At 43.9% G+C, this 13,826-nt stretch overlaps 2 protein-coding genes across 4 annotated transcripts in view; both read right to left on the minus strand.

Moving 5' to 3' along the window:
- The window catches only part of camk2b1 (calcium/calmodulin-dependent protein kinase (CaM kinase) II beta 1), a gene marked incomplete in the record, with an annotated part of 69,413 nt that extends 65,175 nt beyond the window's left edge, over window positions 1-4,238 (minus strand). Inside the window, 1 exon segment of the mRNA XM_036213416.1 lies at window positions 3,921-4,238. Within this exon segment, the coding sequence (XP_036069309.1) occupies window positions 3,921-3,982 (62 nt within the window).
- A 3,685-nt stretch (window positions 4,239-7,923) lies between these two features.
- Window positions 7,924-13,826, minus strand: part of si:dkey-13n15.2 (protein transport protein Sec24C) — a 9,784-nt gene continuing 3,881 nt past the window's right edge. For 2 of the 3 annotated variants that reach the window (XM_024257980.2, XM_024257982.1), the window contains 15 exons: window positions 13,505-13,640; window positions 13,309-13,418; window positions 13,119-13,231; window positions 12,856-13,041; window positions 11,398-11,494; window positions 11,216-11,323; window positions 10,706-10,873; window positions 10,544-10,640; window positions 10,333-10,481; window positions 10,118-10,256; window positions 9,255-9,376; window positions 8,961-9,140; window positions 8,675-8,872; window positions 8,460-8,549; window positions 7,924-8,259 (listed from right to left, as the gene is read on the minus strand). In XM_024257980.2, the coding sequence (XP_024113748.1) occupies window positions 8,119-8,259; window positions 8,460-8,549; window positions 8,675-8,872; window positions 8,961-9,140; window positions 9,255-9,376; window positions 10,118-10,256; window positions 10,333-10,481; window positions 10,544-10,640; window positions 10,706-10,873; window positions 11,216-11,323; window positions 11,398-11,494; window positions 12,856-13,041; window positions 13,119-13,231; window positions 13,309-13,418; window positions 13,505-13,640 (2,034 nt within the window). In that variant the 3' untranslated portion in view covers window positions 7,924-8,118. The remainder of the gene's footprint in view (window positions 8,260-8,459; window positions 8,550-8,674; window positions 8,873-8,960; window positions 9,141-9,254; window positions 9,377-10,117; window positions 10,257-10,332; window positions 10,482-10,543; window positions 10,641-10,705; window positions 10,874-11,215; window positions 11,324-11,397; window positions 11,495-12,855; window positions 13,042-13,118; window positions 13,232-13,308; window positions 13,419-13,504; window positions 13,641-13,826) is intronic. The other variant, XM_024257981.2, reaches the window with a different exon arrangement.

Consider the following 13,826-nt stretch of genomic DNA (forward strand, 5'->3'; position numbering starts at 1 on the left):
CGGGTTGTAGGCTAACAGAAAAAGTGTAACAATCACAGAATAAACGTAAAGATTTACGTCTTTCTGGAAAGCCGCACATACTAGAGTTTAAAATTATTCCGTTCTGTAATCTTCATAGAAAAATAAAACCAGAAAATTTTAAAAACTAGATAAACTGTATACCTGTGATGATGCTAGTGTGAGTGGTGTGAGCTGAATGTGGGCGCTGAAGATGCTAATGCTATAGCTGAAGCTGTTAGCTGAAAATGCTGAAATTGATAACTAAAAATGCTGAAGCTAATAGTTGAAAACACTGAAGCTGATAGCTAGCTAAAGTAGCAAAATGCCAAATTAGCCTAAACAACTGAAAAAAGCCTAAATTACCCAAAACAGCTAGCATGTAGCTGAAATATTAGCTAAATGCCAAAATAGCCAAGAAATCCTTAGTAACTGGCTAAACAGTGGAAAAAGTTAGCTTAAAAAGAGCTGAATATAATAGCTGAAAGAGCTGAAGAGCTGTAGACGTCCAAAAAAACAATGGAAGAAAAATAATAATTATAATAATAAAGAAATAAACAATCAATTTTAAATTAATAATATTTGTGTGTCGTGTCTCCTGGACAGAATGTGTTCAGAAATCTTCAATCACCATCAGATTTTTCTTTTCCTTCTGTAAAACTGACATATTTTCTGAAAATGTTCACGTCTGACAAAAGTGGATAAAGAGTGCAGTGAGGAGCTTTACAGCCTCAGAACATGTAGAATTATTGTAAACAATAAGGATGAATACTTCAGATGTCACGCACGGCAGGTTATTTTTAGAACACAAGGAATCACCTTATAAATATACGCCATCTGAAGGTTTATTATCCCAGATTTTTTATAATCTGGTGTTTTTCTGTCAGAAATATCCAATGACATCAACATAACTTAATAAGTTCTTCATAAATACAAACAAGAGGATGTTCTGAGACCAGATCAGTCGGATCATTTTCACCTAAAAAATTCTAATATTGGAGATGGAAAAGTGGGCGGAGTCTTAACAGTGGGTTTCGATGGCGATCCGTTTACGGAACGTAAAAGTTACTGAAAACAGATTTCTGTTTCCAGAAGGTTGAGGGTTTGACATCAGTGATGTCACAGCCTCCAGCTGTAAGCTGACACCACCTAACCACACCCACCAAACGGAAACACGCCCTCAAACAAAAAATACATTCAGATTTTCAATCGGGAGTGTTCCATCCTGCTGGACCTTTCTCCATCCAGTCCTGCTCACCTGGTGGGCGTGGCCAATGTGCCTTCATTGGCACCTGCTGGTTATTTAAGCCATGCAGCGAATGAGGATCTGGGTGGGTTCTGGTTGGTGTGGTCTTTGTCCTCAGCAGTCTTACACTGCTGGGTTATCTTAGTTTGGGTTGGACCGTGGTAGTCTTAGTTTATAGGCTTTGTTTGTTTTCTTTAGGTAGTTTGGTTTAGGGGAGCTGCTGACTCTGACGGTCGACACGGTCGGGTCAGAAGTCTCCATGAATTATTTTGTGTTTGGTTCCAATTCCCTTAATTTGTCTTTTTGTTTGAACCAAAGCACACATTGTTTTTACTTGTTGTTTTTCAGGACACAGTTTCTTTGTTTCCCTTATTTGATAAACTGAGTTTCTTTCTCTCACTGGTCCAGTTTGTGTCTTGGCATCTTTGGTTCCCCTCGACCTGAGCCACGTCTGCCCATTGGGGCTGTAACATGGGGTCTGAAAAATTATTTAACAAAAAGAAATTGAAAACGGAAAAAGGAGTTAATTGGCAGCAGGTAATTAAAACCAGAGCAAAAGCAGAACAACATCCCAGAATATGTCCTGTGAAAACGGGGATCAACTCTCCAACAAAGACTGTGGGAACAAAACGTTTCAGAGGGAAGGGGAATTTAAACGGCTCATTTCCTTCATTTGTGTCTCAAAAATGTTATTCAGAAAATCTGTAGAAACAGAACAAAAATATGAGCAGCATTTAAGAACAAATCATCTATCAGGCAAAGACGAGCAAAGATCCTCCAGAAGATTCTCTCTGAACACAAACTGAGGGAAAGAGGAAAACCTTCTGGAAATAACCGAGGATCTTCAGTGGGGGGGGGGGCTGATCCAAAACCAAAGAACCACATTTGAGGAGAAACTATTTCTCTGTAAAATTATAAGAGGTTTTAGGGAAATGTTCCCTTCATTGTGGTGAAATCAAACCAAAGACAAATCCTCAAAACACCAAAACCTGCAGCAGTTTTCAGAATGCTGGGATTTAAAGGTTATTTGACAGTAAATGTCTTATTTTGTTCATATTTAACTCAATTAATGACTAAACTCCTAATTGGTTTGGGGTGGATACACAGTTATTGGTTGAAAACTAACTCATACTGCTGAACTGAATGGTGGAGAATCCACAAACCAGGATGTTTATTAACACTATTGTTCTGAATGTAACCAGGATTTATTAGTTATTGTTTTACATTAGGATTATAAAGGTTTTTTTATGTTAATGACAAATCCATACTGGGAGGAAACAGCAGGTCGAGTGGAACCACTAAAGGCATAAAAATTGATCAGAAGGTAAATAATCGGTTTCTGTCAAACTTTGTTTTCTCTTCCTGTTGTTCTTCTGATGCTTTCGCCTTTTTATGACCATGATGGAACCAAAGAGCCGTCCAATCACAAGCTCGCTCCACCGAGTCACTTCCAGTCGGCTGAAAGGGAACCACAGCGTCGGTCGAGTGTTCTCGAAACATTTGATGATCCCGAATAAATTAATATGTAACTTTTATTTAACCAGAAAGAACAAATCTGACTAAAGGACATTTTTGAAGCTGTGATGATAAAAACATTTTTGTTGATTTAATTAAAAAGTGAAAATGAGGAAAAAACAGTTTCTATGTTAAGACATTTTCATTTCTTATTCACCAAATGAATAATAAATAAGTAGATCCACTTAGATAAAAGAATGAGACTGTCTCGTATCGCCACGAAGTCGGTTGAATATTTTATGTATGGAGTCTGTGAGGAATCGTGTCAAAGGGAGGATGCACAAACCGAGCGTTTCTTTATTGGTGTTTGGTTACTAAGTTCAAACTTTGATTTGTTTATTTGTAGTTTTTTGTTGTTGTTTTCTGATACACCAATCAAACTGAAAACAATTGTTGATCCAAAAATCAAAGTTTTAACAGAATGGCAAATCATTACAACCCTGATGTTTGTTTGTTGTTTTTATTGCTTGAAAAGAAAACAATAAAAGTGAATATAACGTTTGTGTGTAAAAGACCCGCTACCATAAAATTGTGTTTATCTTCATTCTCTTTAGGTATTTTTCTGGTGGAGGACATATTTAAGGAAAATAAGGATTAAAATGATTTTCTGAGGATTTATTTTCTTTTGTGAATCAGGAACAGACGAAACAACATCGTATTTGTGACGTAGAAGCGAAAAACGTTTGAATTTGACACTAAAACTACAGATAAATTATTTATACTGAGAACAGTTTTCATTCAAATGACAAAACCTTTATTTAAACGACAAAATCAATCCTTTACATAAAAATGAGATGGGGGGGGGGTCGGATCAGTTGATGTGATCAGAAGTTGACACATGCACGGGGTCGCGTCGTGCACGCGCCTGTTTGAGCGCGGAGCAGAAAGCGCCGTTTGGTTGGACACAAACATCTCCATCATCATCTCCATCATCATCATCATCATCTCCTCCATCTTCCTCCTCCGTGGAGACTTTCGTCTCTTTCCCGCCGTTTCCATCTTTCCTCCGATCTAATGGCGCCGCCGGAGAGGGCGCGCCGTTTTTCTGACAGTTTACCCCCAAAACGGCGCAGCAGCGCCGGCCCGCGGACCCCGCGCTGCCCGCCGTCCACCCGCACATTCACGCAGCACGCTCCACGCGCACGTGGCCACAGATACTCACTTGCCCAGCTCCTCGTACAGCTGGTACTCGTCCGTGAAGCGCGTGCAGGTGGTCGTAGCCATGTCGCTCCCCGGTGTCTCGCTTCTTCTCCCGCTTTAACTCCGAAGAATTCGCGCTACAGTGGGTGACAGCGAGGCGGGAACTGCGGGGGGGAAACGCGGGTTCCGCCCAGCAGCTGAACGGCCGTTGGAGCGGGAAAAAAAGTCTCAAAGCGGGCGAGTGACGGAGGGTGTGAGGACGAAGCTGCCGCGTGCGCTCTCCTCTCGGCTCCTGTCTGACAGCCGCCGCGCGCGCGAGTGACAGCCAACAAGCTAGCAGAGCCGTCTACGCACACTTCCGGCTCAGACCTTCAAAATAAAACGGCTCATCAGAAATGAAAGGGCTTTCAACTAACATGACATTTATTGCTATTTTTTGGGTCAAAAACTAAATTTAGAGATTTTCCAAAAACAATGATGACATGAGACGAACCGTAAGTTAAAAATCGTACTAAATTTACTTTTTTAAAGCACAAAAACATAACTGAATGTTTACTGAAAGTCTACATCCAAAAATATGTAAACATTTAAGCAGTTTTTTCATATTTAATCAAACCATTGTGTTCAACCAATTTTCATATTATTTTACTTTACTTTAGTTTTGTTTCAGCATTAAGGTCAAATCAGCTCTAGATGTCCTGTCTTTTTAGAAGTTTAAATTCCAGAAACGAGTAATCTTGCAGACTCTTGTGAAACTGACTTATTTAAAACAAAATAAAAATAATACCTATTTTTTACTAGTACTTGCATTTCAGATTCAGTTTTTTTCCAGATACAGAACCTGTGAAGCAAAATGATAAATCAGTTTGTAAAGAAACGTACTTTATGATATTTTTACACTGTCAGATGAAACTTCAAAGAAAAAAAAATACTTTGTCTTTAATACACATAAAATAATCAGTACACTTCAATTATTAATATAAATTAGTGAAAGTGCTACATTTTCTTAAGAGTGTTTGTGGTTTTCTGCATTTATTCAGTCGTTAAGGAACCTTTTTTAAGCTAAAACAAAAGTTTAAAACTAATAACTAATACAATTCTGCTCATTATTGGGTTTTATTTTGGATTCTCAGAGTCTTGGGGGGAAAATGTCATTTAATTTGAATCTTCAAGCCAGAAGTTAATCCCTTAACGTGCATGTGTCAAAGTCGAGGCCCGGGGGCCGGATCCGGCCCTCGGGGTGATTCTATCCGGCCCTCCAGATCATTTTATTTTATTGTTATTAATGACCTGATGTTATCTTGTACTAATTTCTTGTATAATTTTAACAAAGTATATCTTTATGGAGAGTAAAATATTGAAAGTTATTTAAGGTTTAAGTTGATTTATTCTGAAATAATATTCCTGCCTTTTTATTATTCATAATTATGTTAAAAAGTAACAGTTTTAAAGTTTTAAAAATGTAGTTTTAGTCTGTAATATAAATGTTTATTCTGTTCAGCTCACAACCTAAGGTTTGATTTGGATTTGTGCCTTTGAGTTTGACTCCGCTGCCTCAACACCTGAATTTATTTCCAGCTATTAAAAAAACAGTTTTGTTTTAAGTAGAAGCTACATTTAGGTAATTTTGGAGCCTAAGTGGTTTGACACATATTTGGGGCATTAAGGGGCTAAATTAAAAAAAAAGTTTTTTAATGTATTGATGTCCAACATTCAATTAACAAAAAAATAAAGAAAAGACTAAATCTTAACAACAGAGCTCAAACAACAACAAAAATTAATTAAAAAACAATAATTTCTGAAAAGTCATGTAGAAAGAGTCTGTGAACACGATGGGTTTGTTAGCAGCTCAGAACTTCCTGCATGATCCTTTTCCAACATTTTAACAGTTCATGTTGTTCTAGAACGGCTTTCAAACTCCGACATCATTCTTCATCCTTCTCTATGGAGCTGAACTGGGACCAACATTATTTGAAATTCAAATAAAATAAGTGGAAAAACTATTAGTGTTTGGCCAAAATGCATTTTAAATATAACTCTTTGTTATTGTAAAATAAAATTATTTTTTGTTTTTTAGGTTTAAAAACTCAAAATTTAAATTTCAAAACATTTTTTGAGTTTTAAAACTTTTTTTTCACTTTCAACCTTTTTTTGTTTTCGATTTTGAAATTTTCAGATTTGAAAACAAAAATGAGGGTTGAAAAATAAAAGTCTTAAACTAAAAAAGCTTTGAAATGTACATTTTGAGTTTTGAATCTTAAAAAAACAGAACATTTGAAGCAGAAAACAAGTTTATTTTAGAATAGCAAAATGCTTCAAACTGTTTATTTATTTATTTTTTTCCAAATAATAATAATTTAGCTCCATACTTCCATCTGGGTCATGGGGTTGCTGGAGCTTATCTTTGCTTGTGGAGGTGAAGGCTGGGTTCACCCTGGACAGTTCTGAAGTCCTTCACAAAGTCCCGATGACAGTTTAGAGTCACCCATGAACCTATGGAGGATGTTTGTGGACGGACATGAACCAGGAGGACACGCAGACCCAGCTGGGATTTGAACCAGAGACTCCTCCCTGTGAGGTAAGAGTGCTGACCACTACACCATCATGCAGCCCAGTTCTGTTTATATGGAGAATTTGAGCACTGCAGACTTTTATTTTGAAGAGAACACAAACATCCTCCATCCTTTGTCTGGTCAGTGAGTGGCGGCATCTCTTTGGCGCCTCCTGGTGGACACAGAAGAAACCTGATGATGGATTTAAAAAAGATCTGAGGCTGAGATGAAAAACGATCCAGTTTTGGGTCTTTAGACGCATCGACCTTAATGTCTGAGAGCTCAGAAAACTAGATGTCGACAATCATAGAAAAAAAACAAAATTTTAGAGATTATTTATTTAATACCACAATAATATTAACTAGAGAGACTGTGAAAGGATTTCTGTCCTTGGCTCAATAACAGCCTGAATGTCCCTGATCCTCAGACATCTGCACTTTGTGTCTTTGTCATGAATTTTCTGTCTTCTTGCTCCTCAAAATCGATATTTCAGACACATTTGAAGCATAAAGATTTAAACATGAAAGTTCTGCTCTGAAACGTTCTCTTAGTTCAGAGGTGGAGTTGCTGGTTTGGATCTAACGGTAGAACCTAAACGCTCCTGAGGTTGAGATGATGAATTCTGCCTCCTCACTTTCCTGTTCAGGTTCCCAGTGTTGCTGGAGCCTATCCCAGCTCCTGAAGGGAGGAGGTGGGGTTCATTCTGGTCAGCTCTCCTGTCCCTCTCAGGGATCTTCATCCAGATCAGCTCTTAACATGAGAAACCATCTGCTAGAAAATTCTTCTCTTATATTTTTCACCACATCAAGTCTTCTGGGAGCTTCATGTCAGCCCCACACCATCACACTACCACCACCATGTTTGAGTCCATGTGTTTGGGGAAGCTCTCCTTCCAGAAAGATCCTGTCTCCTATGTCAGACACAGACGCTAGTAGAGATGCTAGCATAAACGTTAGCACAGACGCTAGCACAAATGCTAGTAGAGATGCTAGCATAAACGTTAGCACAGACGCTAGCACAAATGCTAGTAGAGATGCTAGCATAAACGTTAGCACAGATGCTAGCATAGACGTTAGCACAGACACTAGCACAAATGCTAGTAGAGATGCTAGCATAAACGTTAGCACAGACGATAGCATAGACGTTAGCACAGACATTAGGGGACTGTAGTGCAGACGCTAGCGCAGACGTTAGCACAGACGTTAGCGCAGACACTACCCTATAGGTGAAATAATTTACTTGTAGATTATAAATGAAGGTCTTTCGGTGTTCATGATCTGTTTGCAGCTGCAGTTTCTCATTCGACTGCATGATGATAAACCATTACAGGTTCTACCACCTGTAAGGTCACCTGACAGGTCACCTGAGGCCGCCCCGCCCCTCCCCATCATTGGTTAGCATTGGACCGTCGTCTTCTCAGAGTCCTTCGTTTCTCTGGTTCCTCCATGAACCTGGAAGAAGCTGGACAATCCATATCGGTTCACTTACACTCTTTATTCGTTTTTAACCCTTTCACTGGAGGAACACAGACCCATGAATACAGGGCGGGGGGGTAAACATCATAAATACTCAGAAAATGAATTCACACAGAAGTCAACAAATATTCTCATGATAAAACCAGCTGACAGAACGTGTGTGCATGCACATGTGCACGTGTGTGCACGTGTGTCACTGCAGGAGTCGGACAGAGTTGAAGTGCAGATGGTACAGGAAGTCGGCGTACGACGCTCCTCCGTTCGGACTCTTGTCCTCCACCAGGTGGCGCTGCAGCACCTCCTCACAGGCGTCTCCCTGCTTCACCACCAGCATCTGAGTGAGGAGGTGAACACGCCACAGTTACTCTGGGAGCAGGAGGAATCAGAGGGGCTGTTGCCATGACGACTACCTTCTACAAACGGAGCAACTTAAGTTGAAAGAAATCATTTCCTGATTTAAACTTTGGATTTCCTGCAGCAGCTAAACTGTCTTTAATCTGAAAGAGATTAGGATTTCATCCATCTGCGGCTCACCTTTCGGCTGTGCAGCGTCCGGCCGCTCAGCTCATCGATCAGAGATCGAACACGGACGGACAGAGGAGTGTCCAGAACCGGCAGCTTCATCTGGAGGAACGGAATGACACCAGGATAAGTGAAGGAGCAGATTAACTCTGATTACTGTTGTCACGAGGAACGGAGGAGAATCGTCTTGGATTGTTCAGGGAAACCCCGAATGACGGCGTTCAAACCTCTCCGGACGGCAGGGACGAGAAGCAGGCGGCGCTGAAGAGCTGGGCCAGAGTGCATGCTGGGACTTGGTTTCCCACCCAGAGCAGCAGGATGAGGGGGGGGTGGAGCAGGTACAGGCCCGTGGGCTGCAGGCTGGCAGCCGTGCAGCGCAGCGGCTCGCCCGGACTCGAACCGCAGGAGTCTCCGTCTGACGGCAGCTGCAGGCGAGAGAGGGAAGACGTTACTGGAGAAACCGGCATCGGTTCTTGGACCCGACAGAAGTTCTGCTGCATGTCGTGCACGGACCAGCGGCAGCAGGGGGGGGTAGAAGTGCTGGACGGTGCTGCGGGGGTCCATGGCGAGCACGCGGCAGCGCAGCTGCAGCCTCTGGTGGATGGAGCTCCTCAGACCCGGCAGCAGAACCTCGCTCTTCCTCAGGCTGTTGATGAAGACGGGGAGAGCTCGCAGGAACCGAGGAAGAACCAGCTGCAGACGGACGGAGGAGCGTCAGACCAGGAGGCGCCGCCGTCAGCCTGGACCTGACGGGTCAGAACCTCCCAGTCTAAAGCTAAACGTTTGGGTCAGAGCGTGACGGCCCACCTGCCCCGCCGACACGCAGGAAGAGCTGCAGTGTTTGCGGTAAGACGCCAGCGCCGCCGTCATGTCCGTCTGCAGCTCCTCCCTCAGCTCCTGCAGGGGGCGCTCCAGCACCGAGCAGTACACTGCACAGAGACGAGGCTTCATTAGAGAGGAAGACTCTGGCAGCTGTTGGTGATCCATCAGAGGATGAAGAACATCCAGGAAAAGTCCTGGAATCCAGACCAGGATCATCTTCATTCTACAGACGATTTGATCCAAAAATTATTTCTGAACCTAAACCTCCGTCACGGACACAACTGAGATCTGTGAGAGTGCACGTGTGTGAGTGTGCACGTGTGAGACTGTGTGTCTGACAGTGTGCATGTGTGTGAGTGCGCACGTGTGAGAGTGTGTACGTGTGAGTGTGCATGTGTGACCGTGCACGTGTGAGAGTGTGTACGTGTGAGTGTGCATGTGTGTTTGTGAGAGTGTGCACATGTGTGAGTGTGCACGTGTGAGAGTGTGCACGTGTGTGAGTGTGCGTGTGTGAGTGTGCACGTGTGAGTGTGCACGTGTGTCTGTGTGTGAGTGTGCACGTGTGAGCTTGCGTGTGTGTCTGTGTGTGAGTGTGCACGTGTGAGTGCGCACGTGTGTCTGTGTGTGAGTGTGCATGTGTGAGTGTGCACGTGTGTCTGTGTGTGAGCTAAACTTCCGTGTTCATCCTGTGAATCTGTTTGTATTTTTTCCATCTTTAAAGGAATCAGGAGGAGAAATTAAATAAAGTTTGTCACATTTTTCTATTTTCAGCAAACAAACCCAGTAGAGACAGAACCAGAACCAGGACCGGCTCGGGTCTCATCACCGATCCAGAAGAATCTCCTCACTCTTTTTGCAGTAGAAGCTGAGGAGCGTTTGGGCCTGGAAGTTCCTGAAGGTCTCCTGAAGGTGGCGTGAGCATCTGAGCGTCAGCGTGTGGACCCGGGTCCTCCTCTGTCCGGTCCGGAGGGTGTAGGACAGAACCGTCTGCAGCACCGGGGGAGGGGAGGGGGCGTTACAAACAGGAAGTGAGGATGAAGTGACCTCTGGAGCGGTAACCTGCCTGTACGACCGCCCCTCTGGCCTCCTCCAGGGTTCTGGTGTGTGCCAGCTCCACAGCCAGAGTGGTGCTCCGGTCCAGCGTCGCCATGGTGACGTGTGCCGGGCTGGGCCCGGGGACGAACATCCCATAACACCCAGACACACGCAGATCTATGAAAAACAGACCGTTCAACGCATTTGTGGCAGACGTAGCCGCAGGAGAGCGTCCTCACCTTTAGAGACGAAGATCTGGAGCTCGGCCCGGAAACCGCAGTCCGTCTCCACCGTCCTCCTCAGGTCCCGGCCGAAACGGTCCTGGTCCGGCGGGCCCTGCAGCGACAGACGGGTCAGACGGCCCCTTCAAGACGGGGCCCAGCCGCACGCCCAACACCCACCTGCAGGTGGTCATAGCTGGTCAGAGCGCCTCCCGTCAGGTGTGGGATGTGGCCGGGCCAAGCTCCGCCCACATCCTGCTGCGAGAGGACAAACAGGTGCACGCCGCAACCCTGGATGACGCACTCTTTGGCCAGAGAGACGGACTGATCCGACGGCTGAAAGACTGACTGGACGAGGAGGAAGAGGAGGAGGAGGAGGAAGAGGAAGAGGAAGAAGAGGAGGAGGAGGAGGAGGAGGAGGAGGAAGAGGAAGAAGAGGAGGAGGAGGAAGAGGAAGAGGAGGAGGAGGAGGAGGAGGAGGAAGAGGAAGAAGAGGAAGAAGAGGAGGAGGAGGAAGAGGAAGAGGAAGAAGAGGAGGAGGAGGAGGAGGAGGAGGAGGAAGAGGAGGTGGAGGTGGAGACACTTTATGAGCCTCGTGAGGCTTCATGAAACCATCGTTCCTGAAGGCTGAAACATTTTCTATAGATGACATCACAGCTGCTCAGTCCAGTTCTCAGACAGTCAAAGTACCTTTGGTTTGTTGGACCCGAAGAGTCCGGAGGAGGAGTTGTTTGAGTTTCCCGCCTCCATCAGATCCGCAGAATGGAAGATCAGCAGCTTTCCGGGACTCTTCAGGCCCTGAAACAGTCAGAAAGATTCACTGAAAGGTCTTGTGGGACATTTCTGATCATGAAGTGGGAAGCAGAGAACACCTGAAGCACGGCGAGGCCCGCCTGGATGGGCAGCTCCACCGGAGCTCCACTGGAGCCGTCGTGGTCGGCACCAACGTGAGGCAGGAGCTGCAGAACGCTGCAGGAGGACAGCAGAGATCAATGCAGGCGATCAGAGACTCTGAGGGCCGCGAGCTGTCGACACGTACAGGACTTCAAGTAGAAACATCTGAACAGGTAGATTTGATCGTGTCCTTCTGGACTCTCCTCATCATTTCACAGCGTGTTCATCATTACGCTGTCGTCCAAATCTACAATTCAATCCGGAGCCCCAGAAATTTCCCAGAATTCTCTTGTGTGCATTGATGCTCACTAGGTAACAGACCACAATGCATTGCAGCTGCATTAATTGATGAAAAACATTTATTTTAATGTAGTTTTTCTACAAACCATCTGAGAAACCATCATCTGAACTCAGTGGTCATAAAGAGTATGGAGCTCAACTGGGGCCAATATTATTTGAAACCCAAATAAAACAAATTAAAAAAATAGTGTTGTTTGGCCGAAAAATGTTAAATGTCAGAAACATTTTACTATTCTAAAATAAACGTCATTATTTTTTCTGCTTCAAATGTTCTGTTTTTTAAGTTTCAACTTTTTCGTTTTCAAACCTGAAAATTCCAAAATGGAAAAAAGTAAAAAAGAGTTGAAAGAGAAAAAAAAGTTTTGAAAAGGACATTTAGAGTTTTTAAAACTGAAAATAAAGAAGTTTATTTTAGAACTCCAAAAAGTTTCAAACATTTTACATTTTCTTTTGACAAAACACCAATATTATTTTCAACTCTTTTTTGTTTTGTTTCAAATAATATTGGCCCCAATTTAGCTCCATAAAAGGGTCGTCTTAAAATGCTTGTACTTAATAGACTTTTACTTTGGAAAATCCGTGAGTATTTCCTTTAAAGAGAAAAAGGAGAGAGCTGGAGTTGGAAGGAGATCGTCCTGCAGTATCTGGTCTGGAGAAGCTCAGGAGGTTTGGAACTAAAGGTCAGTTCAGGTTCAGGTTGAACTGAAGGAAAAACTCGGCTGTAAATTCAACAATGATTTGGAATTTTAAAGAGTTCTAAAGTCAAAAGTAAACCTTGTAAACTTTAAGGGAATACTGAGAATTTTGGGGGGAAAAATTGTCGTAAATCTGACATAAAACATGTTAAATTTGAAGACAAACTAAAAACGAGTTTAATTTTTCTGTATTTCTTCAATTCTAAAATATTTATCTTCAAAATATTCTTTTTATTTTCATTTCTTTCAAGTACTTTTGGATTTAAATGTGTTTTTACATTTTTCTTCGCTGCTCAGACTCCTGTAGACTATGAGCACAGCACCACCTGCAGGTCCAGGTGTGTCATCACACCTGGACCTGCAGGTGGATCCAGGTCAAGTTTGGTCACTCAATACACAGAAAACGAGGCGACAGGAATCAGGAGGAAGTCTTTGGGAGACCTGGAGAGGCTCTCTATGGCGTCTCTGAGGGGCACTAGAAGCCCCTCCCTCACAGGAAGCTGCACCTCCTCCGTGTCGGCGATGACCAGCATGTGGGGGCGGGACCGCTGCGGGCTGAGGTCGTACAGGTGGATCCTGCTGTCGTACGACATCAAACCGACGGGAACGCTGCAGGAGCCAGCCTCCCTGCAGCAGAGAGGAGCAGATATGATGCTTTAGCTCCACAGGGGGAGGAGCCTCTGCAGGTGGGGGCGGAGCTTCACCTGCTCATAGAGCTCAGAACTGCCTGGATTTGTTGAGTTATGAACTCCAAGTGTCCTCCTCTTTGAGCTGAAGCAGAAACATCGACGGCGAACAGCAGAGCAGCTGGTTCCTCCTGAAACATTTCAAAATAAAAGCATGAAGGTTTCAGGAACCAGATGAGGAGGAGGAGGGAGGAGGAGGTGGGTCTACCTTCTGAGGGCTGATGACCTCATACGAGCCCAGACTCAGCTCAGGTCTGAGGTCTGCGTCCACGCGGACGCCGTTCACTCCTGTGGTGGGCTGGTAGTGTTTCCACGCCACTGAGGCAGAAGAAAAAACCGCCGAGTCAGGAATCGATGAGTCGGCAAAATGTCCTTCAGGAGAAGATTTCTGATTCGGATTTCACCCTCGTTGAGTTTCCCACAAAAGGGACAGTAAAACCTTTGCCCGCAGTCCTGCCAGCTCATGGGGGGGCACATGGAGGCGCCGCAGGAGCTGCAGCCGTCAACGCGCTCCGAGTCCTCGCACAGAGGGGGAGGGGCCTGCAGGACAGCAAAGGATTGTGGGAAAAATCTCATCATTTTTATAAATACATTTTTACAAACTTAAATGATTCTGAGCGCAGACATTCAAGTTTAGAAAAATAGAATAGAATAGAATAGAATAGAACAAAATAGAACAGAATAGAACAGAATAGAATAGAGTAGAATAGAACAAAATAGAACAGA

The sequence above is a fragment of the Oryzias melastigma genome, linkage group LG9 (assembly GCF_002922805.2).
Source record: "Oryzias melastigma strain HK-1 linkage group LG9, ASM292280v2, whole genome shotgun sequence".
In the NCBI taxonomy this organism is placed as follows: domain Eukaryota; kingdom Metazoa; phylum Chordata; class Actinopteri; order Beloniformes; family Adrianichthyidae; genus Oryzias; species Oryzias melastigma.